Genomic DNA, 21,792 nt, shown 5'->3' with positions numbered 1-21,792 from the left:
CCTCAGTTCATTGGTAAGTGCTTTGTACACCCCACAATTGGTATGCTGGTATACCTCTGTAAGTTCCTAGTATATGGTACTAGGGCACACAGGGCATTGGTACACCAGGGGTCTCCCATGGGCTGCAGCATGTATTATGCCGCCCATTCTCCTGAGTCTCCCACGACTCTGCCTGCATCAAGATAGCAAACCGAAATCTCTCTTCGAGTAAAGGAGTTGCTTCCCTGCATCCGCAGGCACCTGAACGACGATGACCGGCTTAGGGATACTGCGGTCCCACAGACACCTTCCGGCTCTACAACACAGAAATATGGTTTGTTGCCTCTCCAGAGGCCTGACCAGTCTTCCCTGCAACTTGGGAGACTGTAATCTCTTTCCAGCCAACTGGAACCGCAACCCTTTGCACCACGGCTGCTGCCAAGGCTCGTTGGTTTTCCTGACCAGCATCACACAGCCCCAAGAGTAACGTTCTCCGTGCTTTTCCTGCGACGTGGGCATCCATCTTCTGTGTGCTGCTGAGGCCTCCCTGCAACTGCCTGTGCCTGCTGCCAGAGGGTCCTTCTGGGGTCTCCATCGATTCCTGCTGGCTCTCCTGCTTGCTGAGGGCTGGCACTGAATTATCCTTACTAGGTGAGTCCCAGAGATCTTGCTGATCGGCAAATAAGCATTGTTTTCTGAAACACGGCTAGTTCTTGTTGCCAAGGCTTCTTTGTGGTCCTGCCGGCAACTAACCCTCCTACATTCTTAAAATCGGCGTTGAATAGCTCATGGATCGTTATCTGGGCTCCACAACTGCATCTTTAAAATGTTTGTGGCACAGTAAAGTACCTCCTAAAAGGGCTGGCATCGTGCACCTAATCCTCCTGACCTCTTCGGGTGGGTTGGACGCTGTCCACTCTCCTTACAGGTACTTCACGACCAGAATCCATGTTTGAGTTCCACTGACCTAGTCCACTAAACTCTTTAGCCGCCAGAGAGGCGAGGTCCTCCATTGACTTCCACAGGGGGTTCTGACACCACTTCACACATGTGCACCGGAACTCCCTAGTGTAGGTATACTGGTTCCCTGGGTATCCACTGGTGTGGTTGTTCTCCAAACTCCCTAGATCCAAAGGGTTTCCTCAGGGTCCCCTGGGAAGGGTTCTGAATCGGTAAAACTCCATTCGTGACTTCCCCATGTTCTTCTATGGAGGTTGACCCTGCGTATCACCTCTGCACCCGGGCGCCTTGGGAACCCTAGCTACTTACCTTTGGTGGTTTCTTGCTTCCCCTGGTCCACAGATACTTGGGTGGTTGTCTCGTTTGGATAGTCACCTCACATTCCATTTTCTTAGTGTATTGTTTGGCCCCCCATAGGGGGTGCATGTGTTTTATGTGCTTTACTTTCCTGTTTTTAAGCATATGTTATTGAGTATTGATATTTCCAGGTAGGATATATATCAAAGTAGTTTTAGTGTTAGTGTGTAATAAACACAAAGTATTTTTCTAACACTGGTGTGGTTCTTTTTTGACTGTAAGCTTTGCTGACTGACTGAGTGGTAATGTACCCACTTTACACCTTCCTGAAAAAGCCTTAGCTGCTTTCCACAGGTAGCCCTTGAGCGCTTTAATGATCAGGGACCACTACAATTATCACTAAGGGTTGCCTGGACTCAGTGCAGGGAGCCTCACCATATACAGAACCTGCCTCCTACAATGACGAGCACACCTTGTCCAACTAACGGAAGCAGGAGAAACATTTAAGAAACCTGACCAATACTTCATGGAAATGTGAGAAAAGGTAGGATATGCCCCAAGAAAAGCAATGAAATACCCCCACCAAGAAGCGGGGATAAAATGTAACCTCTCTCATAGAAAAAGGGGGACGCCAATTGAGTAGTAGTGGAGGGAGAAAAGATACGGGAAAGAAAGGGAAAAATCCAGTCTCTTGTGAAAGAAAGATACCAGACAAGGATCCAACAATCAGGGGGACACGAGCTACTCCACGGGTGCGATGGAAGATTTATATAAAACAGTCACAAGAATACCAGACTTCTTGAGATGAACAGTCCCAGGAGCAAGAAAAGACTGGAGTTGTGGAACCCAGACTGGAACCAATAGGAACAGAAGTTGAGAAAACCTTGCGTTCCAGAGAGTAAAGCATAGCAAATAAAAGCGTCACATTGAAAAGGACTGAAGATGGGAATGGAAGAAAATCAGGCCAATGAGGTTGCCTGCCTGCGGCACCAACGTAGCCCATACAGACATAAGGACAGAGAAAATAGGAAGGAGAAGTCCCTGTAAGGGATACAAGTGCATAAGTAGTTCACAAAAACGCCTCTGAGGCATACAAAATAGGGTCCTTGAAATTGTGAAACAAGGTTACAGTGCAACCACACAACAAACAGAATACCTGCCACAGAGTAAGTACTTGGGTAGGAAAATTCAAATAGCAAAAGAGCCAAAGAACAGACTCCCAGGAGACAGCAAAGTAAAATAAGTACCAGATGGCTGGAAACTACACCAGAGCATAAATGAAACAAAAAATACCTGCAAACGTAAAGCAATGGAAGAGGCCATAGAACAACTGAATCATTAGAATCCATACCACAGTGGATGCCAAGAGTAACAGCTTGCTGCCCATCTTGTAACCAGGGGTACAAGAGCATTCCAGGCTTCCTCTAGAAGGGTGGGCAAGAGGCGCTCCACAGAGAACTACAAGGCGTGGGAGAAGCGTGCAAGCACACAAGAAGTGTTCAGAGAGCGCAGAGCAGCGCTTGAAGAAGAGAAAATATACCTACCACAAGTGTTAAGTTTCCTGGCCTTCTGTTTCAGAGGGACAGAGGGGAAGAATATCAATATTCTGCATGGCTAAAGCAGCCTGAACCACAAATGTCCAAGAAGACCGGAGGGATCCTCCGGGTCTGGGCGATGCCCGTGAAAAATTGAGTGATCCACATAGAGCCCTGTTTCAGGTTTAGTCCAAGCACCAACAGGATGTCGAAAAGACAGTCACTATACGGAAGTACAGGCTCAACATTAGACTGGCCAGAGTGTAGAGTCTATTGACAATTCCATGTCCGCCAGTGTGGAACTCGCATCTGTAGCCAAACCAGGAGGAGACAGGAGGCTGGAGAAGATTCCAAGCCACTGGCGTTACCCAGGTCCAGGTACCTGCCAGATTATATATGGGGTGGTACCGTGTCCACTGCACTGCTTTCCCCATTTTTGCCTCAGTAAACTCAACAAAATTCTGATTGTCCACCAGGTGTTCTTTGGAGCAATCCATGTAGAACAACAACACTTTTCATGTCTGGGTGATGGAATGGAAAAGATCAGCAGTGCAATGTTTTGGCCAACATGGAAAGGTGTCACCATCTTCAGCGGAAAGGAGGCACTAGTGTGGAGAACCAGTTTGCCTGGGAAGAAGGTGTTGTACAGACAGTGAAGAGAAAGCACCTGCAGCTCACTGACACTCCTGGTCAAAGTGATGGCCACCAAGAAGACCGTCTTGATCATCCGAAGTCTTCGGGAGAATCTATGATTGGGTTCAAAGGGTGAACACATTAAGTAGATTACAACCAAATTAAGGTCTTATTGGGGCAAAACAAAAGATTTGGGGGGAAATGTAAGTTAAAGACCTTTACGAAAAGGTGTCACAATGGCAGACTTAAACAAGGAGGGTTGATTCGGCACCTGCAAAAAAGCTGAGATGGCCAAAAGATACCCCTTGAATGTGCCCAGAAGAAGGGCTTGTTGGGCTCACAACATAACAAACAGAAACACTTTGGACATGGGTACAGAAATAGGGTCAACATTTTTTCAATGCGCCAAGCCACAAACATGTGTCAACGGTAGGTGTATCCGCGTCTTTGTGGATGGATGCCTGGCTGCCAAGATGACCTCACAGACTTTGGGAGGGAGATCGAAGACTCTCAAATGGTGCAGTTCCATTGGCACACATGAAGGCAGAGTGTGCAGGTTCAGGGTCAGAACCCAGCCCTGTTGCAAAAGGAGACCCTCCCAAAGGGGCAGCCTGATCAGGGGACCGATGCTCATATCTGGAGCCACAAGGATGACTTGGGCCCAGATAAGGCAGGAGTGGTATCAGCAGAAAGGCGTATGAGTCTTGCGCCACACTCGAGATAAAATGCGTCTCCGAGCAAGAGCCACCTTGGAAACTCCAACACGCAGAAGTGCTGACAATTATTTATTTGCCACTGCCACGAATGCGCAACTAAGGTTCTCACCAGTGGCAGGAGAGACCTTGTGCCACCTTCGGGTGAAAAAGCCATTCATGATCTGCAAGGCACTGACTGCTGAGTTCGTCCGGCCTGGCGTTCAGAGATCCTGCCAGGTGATGTACAACCAAGAATATGTCCTGATGTTCAAATCATGTACAGAGGCGCATGGCCTCCTGGAACAAGATCCAAGACCCCACCCTGCCCTGCGTAATGCAGAACCACAGGGTGGTGGCGTTGTCCTTGAACCTGAAACAGCCTCCCCTTGAGGGATGAAAGGAAGACGTTCAATGCCAAGTAAATTGCGCTAACAGGTTGTTAGAGCTGAGACTCTGCCAAAGACCAGAGTCCTCTGATCTTCACCTCTCCCAGATGGCCATCCCTTCATAGAAGTAACACATCTGTTACCACTATGAGATCCAGATGGGGAAGGGAGAGTGGTCTGCCGCAGGCCCAATTGAGGTTCTTCAGCAACACAACAGGTCTTTTCCAGTTCCATCCGATATGGGACCAGGTCCGAGAGATTCCCCTGATGATGCTCCCATTGGGCCTTAAGGTTCCACTGCAGAGCCTGTACATGCCATCAGGCATGCTTTACTAGCAGGATATAGGTAGCCAGGAGGGCAGGAGACTCAGCAGCCTCAGTCAGTCTCACTGAAATCCAGGATAAAGGCTGAAACATTAGAATCATAGCCTGAATATCCTAGACTCACCGCTCTGGAATCCGGAGTGGCTCTCATGAGAGGGAGTATCTGAGAGGGAGTCAGGTGTGACTAGGATCATTTATAGTGAACCCTCAGCGAATACAGGAAGTTCGCTGTAGTCTGGATGTGGGCGACAGCCACCTGGGGTGACCACGCCTTCAACAGCAGCTGTCAAGGTAGGGGAAGACTGGAACCTGTGCCCTCCACAGATGGGGTGCAACCACCCCCATCACTTTCGTGATCACCCGAGGGGTGCTGGTAAAGCAAAAGGGGAGCACAGAGAAACCACGGGTAATGTCTGTAGACTGGCAGGACAGGTATATGGAACTATGCGTCCTGCAAATCAAGCGCTATCATCCAGTCTCCAGAGAAGCCAGGACCCGAGCCAACATAAGCATTTTAAATTTCTCCGTTTTTAGGAAGCAGCTGAGAGGGCACAGATCTAGTCTAGGGCGGAGGCCTATGTCCTTCTTTGGAATGAGAAAGCAGCGGGAATAGCAACCACAAACTACTTCTGATATTGGCACCCTCTCAATGGCCACTTTCACCAAAAGAGTATGCGATTCCTGGGGAGAAATGATCCTCCGTCAGACGGTCTAAAGACAGTGGTGTGGGTGGCGGGGTCTCTGAGATTGAAAGGACGTAACCCCACTGAACATTTTAGAGCACCACTTGTCCAAAATTATGGACTGACAGGGGGCAGGTGGTGCCTGATCCTCCACCAACTGGTTGCAGTGACACTGCAAGGGCATGTTAAAGAGTTTTTGAGGCTGCAGTTGCCTGGGTGTGGGGGTTAGGGGGGTGGGGCGAGGAGTGGGTGGATTGGTGAGCAGATCTCTGGCATTAGGTTCCACGAGGCTTGTGGGAGTCATGGCCATGGGAGGTCTAGGGAGAGCCTGCTAGTCGTGGTGAATAGTCCCTACCGTAGCCATGCAAAAAGGGAACGGTAGAGGGAAGGTTGGCATGGGGCCATGGTGAGTCCCAACAACTTGGCGGTAGCCCTATTGTTCTCGAAGCACTTGAGTGCAGAATCTGCCTTCTCACCAAACAGGCATGTGCAGTCAAAGAGCATGTCCATAAGGGTTGCCAGGTGTCTCAGCAAAGAGCCACCGAAAAAGCAATCACTCTACCCAGCAAGTCTGTTGTGCACAGTCCATTGAGTATCAAGAACTTTGCTGCATCCCTGCCATCAGCAGTAGCCTGGGTGAGTATGTCTCAGGACTCCTCCAAGTCTATCGGAAGCACTTACGTAACCAAGTCCCACACTGTGTGGGGATACTGGCCCAAGAGGCACGCCGTGTTCACGGACCGCAGTGTAAGGGTAGCAGAAGAGAAAATCATCTTACAAAAGGTGCCTAATATCTTGGAATCCCTATCCGGTGGTGTGGTAAGAAACGCATCAGGATTAACCTTAGACACTGAGGACTGAAAGCCAGTGCTGGGTGAGTAAAGAGGATACCCCAGGAGCAAGCAGTGGTGATGGTTGATCATCTTGTGTACAGGATCTCCTGAGCATGGCTTGGCCCAGGCAGGACATCAGAGAGGGGTTCATTGAAGGGGAGGAGAGGTTCCATGTGAGATACCCAGGGTTGAAGCACCTCCGTCAACACATTGGCCTGGACCGCCCACCGACAGCAGAGTAAGGTCCAGTACCACAGCTGCCCTCTGCATCACCAATGCAAATCAACCCCCTTCCTCCATAGACACACTAGGAGGAGAGCCCAGACCAGACCTGGGCCGGTTTGGGATTCATCGCACAACAGTCAGAGCAGACAATGGAGTCGCGGTCTGGCTCCACGTACCATAAACAAACCAGGTGGGGTCTGTCAGGCATCTGCCTTTGGCAGGCTCCACAGGGTTTAAAACCCACAAGTTTCTTAGGGGACATCGCTAAGGGACACTGGGATCAAATTGCTCAAATAAAGGTCGAAAACATCAGTCAAAAAGTGACTGAGGTAGCTCTTGCAGATCTGCAGTGATGGCATGGAAAGAAAACAACTTATGTCACTGCGCTGGGGTGGCGTCTATAAGGGCAACAATATCAAATTTGGTGCATTTGACACCTAAGATGCTGAGCCGATCGGCGCCACCAACCAGGGCTTAGAGGTACTGCTCAAGAATTTCTGGGTCCAGTCTGATGTCTAAGGAATATTCTAAGGTAAGCAATCTGTGGCGAGAAATCGCAATCAGCGGGTTGGTCCACTGCCCAAGTCTATTTAAACTGCGGACCAAAAGGTTTAGGTTTCACAGGTCTCAGGAAACTGTGGTAAGTCTGTGGTTGGTTAAATTCACAAAACGTGATTCTTTTATCAGAAAACAAAGAGACCGAAGAAAGATTTGTTGATGAATTTTGAAGCAAAGTCCAAGAAAGCAACACTTATTCCACATTGACTGACCATTAGCTTACAAGCTGCTAATTGCTGCAAATATGATCTAAACTTAGGGTTAAATGTACAAGTTCCCACTCCACATTCGTGAATGCATTTAAATTAAACCAAACATTTTAAGTAAAGAATATGAGAAAGTAAAATTAAAATGTATCAAAAATATTAATAACCGGTCTCTACCATGGTTTATTTATATTTTTCCAAAATTTGGGAATCTGGCAAGTGTACAATGGAGTGCTTTCCCTATTATGGGAAAAAAAGATATAATAGCTCACAAAGGAAGAGCCGCTGGATAAAGAGGTATAAAAAAATGATGAAAGAAAAAAGGTGGGTTGCTTAGAGGAATAAAGATAGTGAACAGTGAAGATTTATGCAAAATGACAAAAGGTAAAAATGGGATACTATAGGATTACTGGAGCACATTAAAAGTTAACCTTACTGATGACATAGGAAACCATTTCAACCTTTCTAATTCCTTTGACATGATTTTAAGCTGGAACAATTTTTACACAACTCAATAATCAACATTTCTCAAACATGTAAGTTTTATAAAAATTCAAGCTTGCAAAATGCAGAATTTTAAGCGAGACCAATAGAATCAATTTGCACATTATTCAAAAGTATTAGTATTTGCATTTATAGACATTTGTCTTGAAAAATCTTAAGTTGTGCTCAGCCATTGGATGAGATGCCGTCAAAGAATATTTAAATATGGATATTTAATTTTCATTTATAACTTTCACTTGGGCAAGACATAGAAACTAGGAGTATCTGAAAGCACATCTCAAGAAACAATATCTTTGCGGATCTCACCCATTAACAGCTCAAAGGTATGTTATCCAAAGCTCTGGGTGGCCTTCTAAACATTAAAGATGAGGACTGATTTGCTGCACTAGTCCTTTCCCAACCTTTATAAAACAACTGACATAAAGATGACATAATTCTTCTCTGCATTTTAAAGGGGATTATGGAATTCATCTGCCCAGTAGAACAACTGATTAGTTTATAGACGATGTTAGCAGTAGTCATGTGACAACACTGTTCTAACAAGAAACCATTTCTGTCTTACACATATGTTTACTTGCATGGCTAATAAATCATGCATTATACTCATACACCCATTGATTGCTAGCATCAAAATCAGACTTCAAAAAAGTGGACGGGGTGCACATTTCACTGGTAATCTGCATCGCATTTCATAGAAGGACCACAAATTTATTGAAAAAAAGTTTAGAATCCTTATATTTAACTCCCCTTGAATGACTAAAGGTAGAACACCCAATCCCTCTGACACACATTTTTCAATCAAATGTATCTGTCTTCAAGAGCCATTTCATTCTTGAATTTCATAGTACAGCAACGGCAGATATAAATCAGAACTCAAAACTCCAGCTCACTCTGAAAAAGTATTTACATCCCAAATGTACAAGCAGGATCTTCAGGGCAAATTAACTCTGAAAAGAGTACGAATCACATCTGTAATAATCTCGCATAAGTACTATTCATAACTGAGATAAGATGTAACTTCTTACCAGGTATGAGCTCTGGGCAATTTCTCCGGACTTCCCCATAGCTCAATTGTAAACAACTGAGGGCCATTTGAACCTGAATTGACAAAATAGAAGTGTCTTTAACTGGGGAAACAGATGCAGTGTACAACCAAATATATCTTACTGTAAGAGTGACAGCTCATCAAGTGCTACTACAGCATAAGGATTCCATGCCATAGATACAGAAATAAATTAGATTTCAATCATTTCTTTACTTACCATAAAGTTCAGCAAATCCATTCATAGGCACCCGTGAAGTCCCAGTGACAAACTGCAGCAACCGGATACGCTTCTCTGCATCCATTAGTAGGACAGCCTGAAGACAGATGCAGTGTCAGTACTTCCTATATAATGCTGGAAGCATCACATTCAGACACAGAACTGCACAGATGCAACACATATACACTCATCATGCACAAAATAGGACTACTGAATTGATTTGTACCTAATAATTGTTACATGGAGACCCCACAAGTGCACAAACCAATGCAAAAAGGAAGACTACTACAGCGGCAATGAAGGAAAGACACTTGCATGAGAAGACTATAACAATTGTACTGTAAAAGGTATTTTTGTACTACAGAACCAAAATTATTCTGATGAGGAGGACAATAGAAATAGTAATGATAAAACTAGTAATACAAATGTAATGATTAACATTAATTAGATAATTACAACACTAATAATACATTTTTAATCCAAGTGTCTACAGACACCTTATCAGGATATTTTCCATACCTATTTAAAAACCGATTGTAAAATAAAAATACACGTGTACACCAGTGTAAAATGGTAAATAGGAACATAAAAATATGATCTATTAATGTAAATGCAAGAATCTCCCAGCGAGGTAGCACACGTCCAGGCTGTTAATTCATCTTTCTTGGTATCTGTACATGTTTTCTTACTTTAAAATATGGAGAAAGAGCAGTCATGGGTGAAGGGAACCAAAAAAGTAATAGGCCCCTAGTACCGCTTGTTGGCTTTAAGCAGGGTGAACACTAAGAGCCCAATTTGCCAACAAACTGTAAAAATTGGTTGAAGGGATTTAGATTTCCAACTGAAAGTACTTGTATGTTTGTTTTGGATTTTACTAGCATTCCTAGTAGCACTCCTGGAAAAGTGTGCCAGGGACAGGCCAAGCGTCCCACTGGGGATGTCAGGCAAGCTCTCTTCTGGTTTAGGGAGGCTTAATCCAAGGCAGTAGCTATTGCTTACCCTGAGAGGCAGCTTGTTCTAGCAAAGGACTGGTTTCACATGTGGGATGAGTTCAGCGAGTACACTTACAAGACTCTGGCAGCCTTGGCAGAGGAGAATGTTTTAAAAACCCCTATCTCGATATAAGGATTAAGACTGATGTGATGTGTCTTAGGCAGTACAAAGAAGCAAAATTCACACAGAATGGTAAAGTAACAGACTGACTTAAGGATGTGGGACACATTTTTCAAGTCTTTGCAATGTATAATAGCATAAGGACAGGTCTGAGGGAAATTTGTGATTTTAGACAATTACTATATTAAGGCCAATTTAATGTCACTATAAATAATGGTATTAGACTGCATAAAACTATACTTAAACAGGTAAGGTAAGGTAATATTTTATTTGTACACGATTAATTAAAATCTTCACAAAAATTTAAAACACGGATAAAAACATTTAAACCACTTTGTAGTTAAGATTAAAAAGATCAAAGTTCGCAATGGTCAGATCAAAGTTGCCCTCGGGTGCTAATGAAGAACTTCAAATGGTATCAAGTCTTTTTCTTATTGAGTCAAAGAACTTCACGACCTGGCAGTTGAATTTTGTGTCGCTAGAGTTGAAGCATAGTCTGACTGCCTGCCGGCAGGTCCGAACAGCATATGACTTGAAGGATGGAAGCAAAATGTTGCACCTCAAGTCCCTCAGTCTAGGGCATATACAGATCACGTGAACAATGTCCTCTTTGCCGGACTTACACAGGCGACACTGCTGCGAGGCCGGTGTTCTCTCCCAAGGGGGCAGGTGCGGCAGTATTGGGATTACGCCGAGGCGTAATTTTAGGAATTTTTCTTTGGTTTGAATTTTCATCCCGATGTTAAGATATGCTTGTGGCTGTATTTTGCCGTAATCCATCAGGGTTGTCCATCCATGCGCTCTGTTTGCTAGGTCTTTCTTATCTTCGATCACTGAAATAATGCGTGACGATTTTTTAGCCAGTTTTTTAAAGGACTAGAGCTCTATAGACGTTTCCCAGGTGTCGGATAAACCTAGGACTTCAATTGATTCAAAAAGGTAGGCTCTAGGCAGCGAGGTGCGGTGCCGTAGTAACTCTTCCCATACGCTATCATTAAGGGGATCGGTCTCTGCGTTACGGATCTTGCGCCAGCTTGCTACGTACGCACTCCGCCTTTCTAAAGTTTGCTTGACAATGCCGCATTCCAAACGAATCTGGGCAGGGGAAATGTAAGAGGGAAGGTTAAAAATAGCTCTATAAGAGTTAGCTATGACTGTGTCCAGCAGTACGGCGTCCTTCCCGTGAAGTGATTCGCTCCCATACGTGAGCGTTGGCTGTAGTTTCGCACGCAGGATTTCAAGGAATGGTTTAAGTGTAAGATCAGGGAGTTTTGCCCTTAATGATTTTAGTGCTAGATAAGTCATTACAGCTTTCCCTCGGATGGAATGGAGTTGAGGCCTGGAGTTGTTCTTTGAGTCCAAGAGGACACCCAGATATTTGTATAAGGCTACCCTGTCAAGTTTCTCGCCATTCAGGTACCAACAAAGATTCCTTTTTTTACTGTAATTAACCGTCATGGACTTTGACTTGTGAAGATTTATTTGGAGGGCGTTCTTTGCTGAAAAGGCGTAAGTTGCATTCAGGAGGTGTTGAAGGCCTATTTGAGTGCGGCTTATCAGCACCAGATTGTCCGCGTATAGCAGATTTGAAAGGGTAATTCGTCCGAGCTTGGGTGCGTGATTGCGGCATTTATCGAGTTCTGCAGGCAGATCCGCTAGAAAAAGATTAAATAGGATGGGCGCTAGTAGGCAGCCCTGTTTTAATCCTTTTGTCGTCCTAATTGGTCTCGAAAGGTGTGTACCTGCCCCAAGCTTGATTTTGATCCAGGTGTTGGAATGGAGCAGTATTAGGACGTCTAAGAGGCGCTTCGGAATACCCCAGTTGTATAATTTCTTCCAAAGTTTGTTGGGGTCCACATGATCGAAGGCGGCAGTATAGTTGATGAACGTAAGGAACAAGGGTGACTTAGTTGCTTTTGCTGCACCCATCAGGAGGGACAGAGCCATGATGTTAGTTGTGGTGCCTTGGCCTTTACAGAAGCCTGTTTGGTTAAGGGGGATGATGGTATTTTCGAACGCCCATGATGATAATTCCTCCAAGATAAGACCTGCAAAGTATTTTGCTTCTACGTCAAGCAAGGCAATAAGTCGGTAACATTTGGGTGACTCTTGTTCCCATGTTTGTAAATCGGACTTATGATGGACCCATGCCATGAGTCAGGGAATGTCAGAGTTAAATTTGCGTTGTTGAAGATTGGTGCCAGAGATGCACTCCAGAAATCTGCATCTGATTTGTACAGCATTGATGGTATTCCATTCGGCCCTGGCGCTCCATTGGGTCTCCCTTTTTTTTATTTGCCGTCTGATGTCTGCTGGGGTAGTTTTCATTGGCTCTTGCTCGACATCTTTCGCAGGTCTTTCTTCCTTATTGGGGTAGTCAGATTTCATTGGCCTTATTCCTTCACACTCCCATATTTCTTGTATGCTTCCAACCATATGATGATTGAGTTGTTCCTTGCTGCCAGGCCTTAAGGTTTTTGTGTCAGGGGGCAATATTGTCGTGTCACATGTGGTGTCATCTTCGTTGAAGTGTGATAATAGGTATTTTGACCATAATTCCGCCGATATATGTGAGTTTAGCCCTAAGTGGTCGGGGTTCTGTAACCTTTTTACCATTTGTCAGAACCTGGAGCTGTTTTTTTGCTTCCCCTCATGGACAAGTTTAGCCCAAAGATCATCATTTCTTTGCTTTTGGCTTTCCCATTTAATTTGTTTGAGCTGTTTTCTCGCTTCCCGCAGAATTGTTTGCAAGCTGTGGTTTGCCTGGTCCTTTCTCAGAAGTCTCAGGGTTTGGTTTATTATTTGTTTTTGTATTTTCATGTCCGGAGTTAAAAATTGCCGAGCTGAAAACCCCTTTGCTTGGCCAGAGTTTTTAGACACCGTACTGAATATGCTACTTACCAGTATGCATCTGTTCTTGGCATGTAGGGCTGCTGACATTCATATCTATAGCATAGATCGCCGCCTAGTGTTGGGTCCGGATGATTGCCCTTTGTTGTCCTGGAAGATTCTTCGAAGTATCACGAGATAGGTGGCTCCTCCCCTGGACTACAGTGCGCATGGGCATCGACTCCATCCCAGGATTGTTTTTAGCCATTGTGGCGAAGATGGAGTGCAACAGTGTGAGCGATGTCCATGCTAAGAGTAAGTGTAAAATCTGCAGCCGCTACAGGTGCCGGGGAGGAGGGCGGGCGATATGAATGTCAGCAGCCCTACATGCCAAGAACAGATGCATACTGGTAAGTAGCATATTCAGTTCGAGGCATGTGGGCTGCTGAATTCATATCTATAGCATAGAATATATAGCAGTCCCTCCATTAGCGGCGGCCGCCTGTGCCAGCTGCAGACGTTTGAAAAAGTGTTTTTAGAACAGCCTGCCCTACAGCTGCTTGCTGCTTGGAGTGCACATCTACACAGTAGTGTTTGGTAAATGTGTGTGGGGTAGACCATGTGGCTGCTCTACAAATGTCTTCTAAAGGGATATTTCCAAGGAAAGCCATGGAGGCCCCCAACTTGCGGGTGGAGTGGGCTCTTGGGGGGATCGTTAAAGTGCGCTTAGCCTTTTGATAGCAAAATTGAATACACTTAACGATCCACCTGGCTATACCTGCCTTGGAAATGGGGTTGCCCTTGTGTTGTGCGGAAAAGGCAACAAAGAGTTGTTTTGTCTTCCTAAAATCTTTGGTCCTATCAATGTAGTACATCAAAGCTCTTTTGACGTCAAGAGTGTGGAGCATTCTTTCTGCCACTGTCTCAGGATTTTGGAAGAACACAGGCAGTGCAATAGTTTGATTGACATGGAACTGTGAAACCACCTTTGGAAGAAATTTAGGGTTAGTGCGCAGCACCACCCGGTTGGAGTGAATTTGTATGAATGGCTCCTGTACAGTGAGCGCCTGGAGCTCACTAACACGTCGCAGTGACGTAATGGCTATCAGGAAAGCCACTTTCCATGTTAAGAACTGAATTTCGCAAGAATGCAGAGGCTCAAAAGGTGGACCCATCAGTCGGGTGAGGACCACATTAAGATTCCATTCAGGAGCAGGTGGTGTCCTGGGAGGAATGACTTGTTTGAGCCCCTCAAGAAAAGCTTTAATGGCAGGCACTCTGAAAAGGGAGAGATGCTGCCTGTTTTGGAGATAAGCCGCTATGGCGGATAAATGTATCTGAATGGAAGCATAGGCTAGATTGCATTTGTATAGATGTAAGAGATAACAAATGATGTCGTGCGTGGACGCGTCAAGCAGGTCAATGTTGTGGTCTACGCAATAAATGACAAACCGCTTCCATTTTGCTGCGTAGCATGCTCGGGTGGTGGGCTTTCTAGCTTCCCGTATGATATCCATGCAGTCAGGAGGCAAGTTGAGGTAGCCAAACTCTAAGACTTCAGGAGCCAGATCGCCAGGTTGAGCTGTTGCGGATCTGGGTGCTGAATGTCGCCATGGCTCTGCGTCAAAAGTCTGGGTGTGAGGCGCAGCCTTTGATGCGGTACCACGGAAAGGTCTAGAAACGTGGTGTACCATGGTTGGCGGGCCCACGTTGGAGCAACCAGGATGAGCGTCATCGAGTGTTGCTTTAGCTTTCGTGCCACCAGCGGTATTAGAGGCGCTGGGGGAAAAGCGTACGCAAATTTGCCTGACCAGTTCATCCATATCGCATTGCCCTGCGACTGTGGGTGCGGGAACCTGGCGGCAAAGCTGTGGCATTTGGCGTTTTCCCTTGTGGCGAACAGGTCTATCTCTGGATGACCCCACTGCTGGAAGTACGGGTGGAGTACTGATGGATGTATCTCCCACTCGTGCATTTGGTGGCTGTACCTGCTGAGCAGATCCGCCATCTGATTGTCTTTGCCTAGGAGGTGTTCCGCCATGAGGAAGATGTTCCTCTGAATGGCCCACTTCCACATGCTCTGAGCTAGATGAGACAACTGTGGAGAGTGTGTACCTCCTTGCTTCTGAATGTAGTACATGGCTGTCATGTTGTCCGTCCGGATCAACACGACTTTGTTGCACAGATGTACTTTGAAAGCCTTCATTGCCATGAAGATTGCCATCAGCTCTAGGTGGTTGGTGTGCATCTTCCTTTGCTGCGTTGTCCATAGCCCCTGCACTGTGTAGTGGAGCACATGAGCTCCCCAACCCTGGAGAGAACCGTCCGTTGTCAGGATGATTTGTGGGACAGGCTCCTGGAACGGTCGGCCCTTGCAAAGGTTGTGTGGATTCCACCAATGCAGAGAGTTGTATGCACGACCGGTCACCAACACTAGGTCTTTTAACTGTCCGTGAGCCTGATTCCACTGACGTGCTAAGCACTCTTGGAGCGGACGCATATGTAGTCTCGCGTGCGGGACTATGAAGATGCAGGAGGCCATCATGCCTATCAACTGCATGAACACTCGTGCCGGAAGCGAGTGTTGCGGTCTGAATTTCTGGATTAGCAATTGAATGCGGTTGATCCTCACAGAATTTGGCTGCGCTGTGGCCGCCAGAGTATCTATGGTGGCGCCCAGATACTGCCGCACATGGGCTGGCTGAAGGTGCGACTTTGGATAATTTAGTGAGAATCCCAGATCGTGAAGAAGGTGAATGGTGTGGGACATGTTGGCAGTGCACTGCTGGGCCGACTTTGCTTGGACAAGCCAGTCGTCCAGGTAAGGGTAGACGTGAACGTTTTGTCTCCTGAGGTGCGCAGCCACTGTTGCCAGGCACTTCGTGAACACCCTGGGCGCTGTGGTCAGTCCGAAAGGGAGGACTTTGAATTGCTAATGCCGATTCTGAATGGTGAATCTGAGGTATTTTCTGTTTGACGGATGTAGTGGAATGTGAAAATATGCATCTTTTAGATCTAATGTTGCGAGGAAGTCCCCTTGATTGAGCAACGGAAGAACCTGCTGCAGCGTGAGCATATGAAAGTGTTTCGAGAGAATGTATTGGTTTAGGGGCCTGAGGTCCAGTATGGGTCGGAGGGACCCGTCTTTTTTCGGGATTGAGAAGTACAGGGAGTACACTCCCTTGCCTCTTTGTTCCACTGATACGAGCTCGATTGCCCCTTTTTGCAGCATGACGAGTACCTCTTGCTGCAATAAGTGCAAATGCTCTGTGGACAAAGGACGGTGTTTTGGGGGTATGTTGGGTGGAGTGGATATTAACTCCAGACAATAACCGTACTGGATAAGCTTTCTGACCCACCTGTCTGTGGTGATGGATATTCAGACTGGCAGGAACTGTTGGAGTCTCCCCCCGACCGGTGTATGGTCGGGAGGCAGTGACAAGGCGTCACTGTTTGTTGGCTGCGGAGGCTCGGGAGTTGTTGTTTCCACAACCTCTGCCATTGGCGCTGTTTCCGCGATAGCCACCTCTACTTTGTTTGTTGTATGAGGTTTGTGCACCACTCTTAGTGTACTGTGTTTGCTGGGACAGCTGGCCTCTGGAAACACCTCTATTGCTTGAGCGACGAAAAGTACTACCCCATAACTGCTGGGACTGGAGAGCCCCCATAGACTTTGCAGTCTCGGTGTCTTTTTTGATCTTTTCCAGATTGGTGTCCACCTCAGGTCCAAATAAGTGATCAGGGTTTACTGGCTGATTTAGGATGGTGGTTTGTATCTCCGGCTTGAACCCGGAGATTCTGAGCCAGGCTTGACGCCGCGACCTCACACTTGTGTTAATGGCCCTGGCCGCGGTGTCTGCTGCGTCCAGTGCACATTTAATAGAAGCATTTGAGATGAGTTTCCCTTCTTGAATGAGCATCTCCGCTGCCTCCTTATATTCATCTGACAAGTGTTGTAACAGGGTCTCAAGTGTATCATAATGTGCCCTGTCATATCTAACCAAGAGTGTCTGCGTGTTAGAAATGCGCCAGATGTTTGCCGCTAGGGCCGCCACCCTCTTGCCCGATGCTTCTAGCACCTTAGATTCCTTGTCAGGGGGAGGAGCATCACCAGTAGTCTGTGAATTTGCCCTCTTCCGGGCATTAGAAACAACCAGAGAGTCCAACGGCAACTGGCCCTTGATGTAGGTAGGGTCGCCAGGCGCCGGCTTGTACTTTTTTTCAATTCTGGGGTTGATAACCCTGGCACGTGTGGGTTCTTTAAAAATGTCTGCAGCATGTTTTAAGACACCCTTTAACATAGGCAGAGTTTTTATGTTTTTTTCAGAGGTGGAAAAGGTGTCAAACAGAAAGTCCACTTCAATAGGGTCAGCATGGAGCTGGACGTCATGATTTTTGGCTGCCCTTTCAATAAGCGCATTAAATGCCGCAGAATCCTCAGTAGGGGAGGTTTTGACAGCATACACTTGAGTGTCTGGGGCAGTTTGTGGATCCCCTGGGTCTGCAGCATCTGCCCATGTGTCATGCTGATCTTCAGGATCAGTGTCGGCAGGGTAGTTGTATTCCTCATAGTCACCTTCCCCAGCCTCCACATCCGAGTAAGCGGGCGAGATTGGAGCAGTGTCCTGAGCACGTGGATTAATCAGTTCAACAAGAACTGGGGAATCTGTGGAATGCTTTTTCTTCTTCAAAGGAATTGTATAGGACTCCATAGGCTGTGCTGGTGTGATCTTTTGCTTGTAAATGGAAAGTTTCCCGGTGTTGGCGTCGATAAAATGTTCCGACTGCTCCTCGAGTAGGGGTTGTCGATGCTTTGTGCCTACAACTGCAGGGGTAGGCTTCGGCCCGGTGGACACCGGCATGGGCGCCTCGACGACCTTCTTTGGCGCGAACGCCTTGGGCGCCACGTTCGGCGGCAGCGTGAATTGAATCGGCGCCGTCGACTTTTGCGGTTTTGCGGCTGGCTTCGGGGTGGAAGCATCCTTCGGATCGACCGTGGAAGCCTTGTCCTTAATGCGCTGCAACGAGTCCGACACCTGCTTAGTGAAGGATGCAGACGGTTTCGTCGACTCAACAGGTGCTCTCGAGCCACTACCATGTGTGGAGTCGAGGGAAGCAGTAGTTTTGGCCTTGTCGGGCCGACGTGCAGGATCGACAGCCTTTGGAGCTCCGAGTCCTTCAACTGTGTCGACGGCCTTTGGCGCCGACGGCTTCGGGTCGGCGGCCTTGGCAAACGCTTTCGGTGCCCCAGTCTTCGGCTCGACGCCCTTGAGCGACTTCACCGAGTCGACAACTTTCTTTGGCTTCGTCAGCACCGACCGGTCCGAAGACGTGGAGCCGACCAAGGCGACAGGCGCTTTCTGTGTCGACGGCGCCTCTATCACTTTCGGTTTTGTCGAGACCGAAGCTTTCACTTTCGGTTTCGATTTGACTAATGGCGGCTCCGTAGAAGTGTCTGTCGAGACCGAAGCTTTCTCTTTCGGTTTCGTTTTACTAATGGCGGCTCCGTAGAACGGTGATGGATCAAGCCCTGATCTTTGGACTGGGTAAGAGTGGTCTGCTTAATTCAGACACTCTGTTCATCACCACCCCCTTTTCTGAATCGTTTTTGGCCACTATAGGTGTGGCAGGGTATACTCAGACATGAGTCCCTTGCTCACTGCTCCATCAGGATTCAAGCAAGCCGGGCCGACAAGGCTGAAATGCCAGAAACCGGTCCCCGGTAGCTTGTCTCCTTTCTGGTGAAGAATTGGCTTGGTAGTTTGGTCTGCCCTGTTCCCATGATGCACTGGGCCAGGGACAGACTAATTTGCATATAGCCAGGTTCTGAGCTGGGATGGGGCAGTGAGCTAAATAACGGTGATGGATCAAGCCCTGATCTTTGGACTGGGTAAGAGTGGTCTGCTTAATTCAGACACTCTGTTCATCACCACCCCCTTTTCTGAATCGGCTCCGTAGAAGTGTCCGTAGCCGGGCCCGGAGGCGAGACCGTGGATCTAGGTGCATGATCTTGGGTAAGGCCATGTGGCGATCCCTCGACCTGAGCCTTAGTTATTGTTCGAACGGGGCATAGCTCTTCGCCTGAGCTATCTTCCGTGGCCCCATAGGCCTCATTGTCGTCTCCTACCTCGTCGACGACTTCTTCTGTATCGAGCATTTCGACGTCTGCGTCGTAGTTGGAGTCGATCTCTGCCGCAGGATTTGAAATCGGCTCTCGATCTTCCTGCTCGTCTGCCTCTTCTCCCTCAGTATCGAAAATGTTCACCGGGTCAGGCGCCGTCTGCTAGGCCTCCTGGCGCGCCACGTGCCGAAGTCGAATAGTCTTCTTGGATCGAAAATGAGACCAAGCCATACAGTTCGCTTCATCGTGATCCGGCGACAGGCACTTGTTGCACACCGGGTGGACGTCGATATGGGGATACTTCGAGTTGCACACGGGGCACCTCTTGAACGGGCTCCGCTCCATGATGTGTCGTCGAATAAGGCCTGTTGCGTTGACCGGGCCTCGAGCACCAAAGAACCACGCGACTCCTCAGGATGTCCGACTCGGGAACTGAGCCGGAACAGAGCTGGGCACCGAACGCAATACAATACCGACGATATAGAAAGGGCCCTTGGGCCGAAAAGAAAAGTTTCTATCGAATCCGAACTTGAGTGATGAAATATGCATCCGAACCCAATGGCGGAAAAAAACAATCTGGGGATGGAGTCGATACCCATGCGCACTGTAGTCCAGGGGAGGAGCCACCTATCTCGTGATACTTCGAAGACTCTTCCAGGACAACAATGTGCAATCATCCGGACCCAACACTAGGCGGCGATCTATGCTATAGATATGAATTCAGCAGCCCACATGCCTCGAACACTCATTTTCGCCATCATGCCGTCGATGAAGTTTTGCCAGACGTCCGACAGCTTGGTTGAAGGCCCAGAGACTTGGGAAAAGAGGGTTTTCGCAGTGAGGCTGATGGAACCGATATTACCGGAGTTGCACCGTAGTCGCTTTAAATTTGAAGTGTCGTCTGTGTCTGGACCAGTAAGGTGCACAATTTCCAGTGTCGAGTTAGATCTTATTTCAGCCACTAGAGGCAAGTGATCACTGAGGTCCCTCGCTTCTATTGTGAATTAAGAAACCCAGCAAAACATATTCAGAGATACGAACATGTAGTCGAGGTGCGAGGTTTGTGAGTTAGAAAGGAAAGTGGCTACTGGGGGGTCGTCTTCAACGTAGCGGCCGTTTAAGGCCCTTAGATTGAGTTGTTCCAGATGATATAGGAGTTTTTTTGAGGGCTTCATCCGTTTGTCATTTTTTAGGGTACCCTGTGGCGGCACGCCCCACACTCTGTTCAGTTCTTGAATGAGGTTGCTGTCTTGATCTTTGCTGATGAGAAGCGTGTTGAAGTCACCAGCCAAGATGAATAGGTCTGACACTCTTGTTTCCCTTATTTTTTCTAGAACTTTCGCAACCTCTTCTATCGCCTTATGTTTCTGTTTAGGGTGAATATATGTATTGATGATAATTGCTTCCTGAGGCTGCTTTTTTAGCCCAAGTGAGAGCTTTACCACCTGGATGACACTTTGTGTGGATATACGAAAACCCATTCCCTCGATTTTGCATATTATTGATATAGAGGCGAGGACCGTCAACCCTCCTGAACTGCGTCCAAAGATTGAATTTTTGATTGCCGTGATAAAACAAGACGTGAATCCCTGGAGGTCAAATGCTTTGTCTTCCCAGGTTTCTTGTAGTAGTAGGAGGTCAAATGTGGCTAGGTATTGAAGAAATTCAGGGTTGTTCCTTTTGCTTTGTAGACCATTGATATTCCAGGAACAAATTCTTGTATCCCTGCGCCTCACTGAGGGATTGGGGGGAGTTTGCTCTTTTTGTCAGTTGTCTGTAGTCGTAGTAATGATTGTGCGCTGAATTGACTTCCAATTGAGGTCGGTTGTAAACAGATTCATCGTTTATGTGATAAAATTAATGACTCAACTGTTGTATGTACACCAGATGCGTTTTATAACAAAGTGTGTTAGTTTCTGTACTGTTGTAGGCCATACATAGCTCTTTTACTTAGGGTAACCATAATAAGCTCAATTTATATTTTACTTTTATTGTTATATGATGCAATGCTGATCTGTTGTACCAAATATTAATAGGGATCGATATGCCAGCCAAAAACCTCTCAACATATGGAGAAATGGTTTAGCAGCTCAAGATCATCAGCCACCATAAGCTTTCATCCTTGCAAGTCTTTCCCTTGTTTGTTAACTTTCAAGATACTGCCTCCCTAAAATTGACATTTGACTTTTGGCCAACATTTGTATTTTTACATCAGTATATTTTCCACTAAAGTTGGCGTTTGAAACCAAAGGTAATTTGCAGTGTTGTTTGCAAACAAGAATGTATAGTATTCCAGCAATGCTACCTATGATTGATTCAAATAGAGCTAGTCCAAAAAGTGATTCATATTAAACCAACATTTTTCTTTCCCTTCAGAGTGGGCTTGGCGTGCACCTCTGCACCTACAACAGCGGCATGAAAGCCTAGGACTAAGGCGCTAGCACCAGCGCTTAATTGGTAAAGTATATGCTGGGGTCCAACATTTTTCTCAGAAGCCCACTGCCTGAGTTGCAGAATGTAGGGGTGTCTAGTCTTTATTCAACCTCATGCCACTATTATGCACCACAACACTGACTCGTACAGGTTCTTTTTCATCCCTGCTTTCTCCCTTTGTTATGGTGTGTCCGCTTTTCTCCTTCTTTCCGCTTG

General features: G+C 46.8%; 1 protein-coding gene and 1 long non-coding RNA gene across 25 annotated transcripts in view; one reads left to right on the top strand and one right to left on the bottom strand.

Annotated features, from left to right (window-relative positions):
• The window catches only part of NEDD4L (NEDD4 like E3 ubiquitin protein ligase), a 1,578,130-nt gene that overhangs the window by 5,982 nt on the left and 1,550,356 nt on the right, over positions 1 to 21,792 (bottom strand). For all 24 annotated transcript variants that reach the window (XM_078674880.1, XM_078674887.1, XM_078674878.1 and 21 more), the window contains 2 exons: positions 9,081 to 9,177; positions 8,844 to 8,916 (listed from right to left, as the gene is read on the bottom strand). In XM_078674880.1, the coding sequence (XP_078531006.1) occupies positions 8,844 to 8,916; positions 9,081 to 9,177 (170 nt within the window). The remainder of the gene's footprint in view (positions 1 to 8,843; positions 8,917 to 9,080; positions 9,178 to 21,792) is intronic.
• Positions 1 to 21,792, top strand: part of LOC144817929 (uncharacterized) — a 427,018-nt gene that overhangs the window by 238,965 nt on the left and 166,261 nt on the right. The window contains exon 2 of the long non-coding RNA XR_013607000.1: positions 21,520 to 21,600. This is a non-coding gene — a long non-coding RNA (uncharacterized LOC144817929). The remainder of the gene's footprint in view (positions 1 to 21,519; positions 21,601 to 21,792) is intronic.

The sequence above is a fragment of the Lissotriton helveticus genome, chromosome 2_1, assembly GCF_964261635.1.
Source record: "Lissotriton helveticus chromosome 2_1, aLisHel1.1, whole genome shotgun sequence".
In the NCBI taxonomy this organism is placed as follows: Eukaryota; Metazoa; Chordata; class Amphibia; order Caudata; family Salamandridae; genus Lissotriton; species Lissotriton helveticus.
This window is presented reverse-complemented; position numbering and strand designations above follow the sequence as displayed.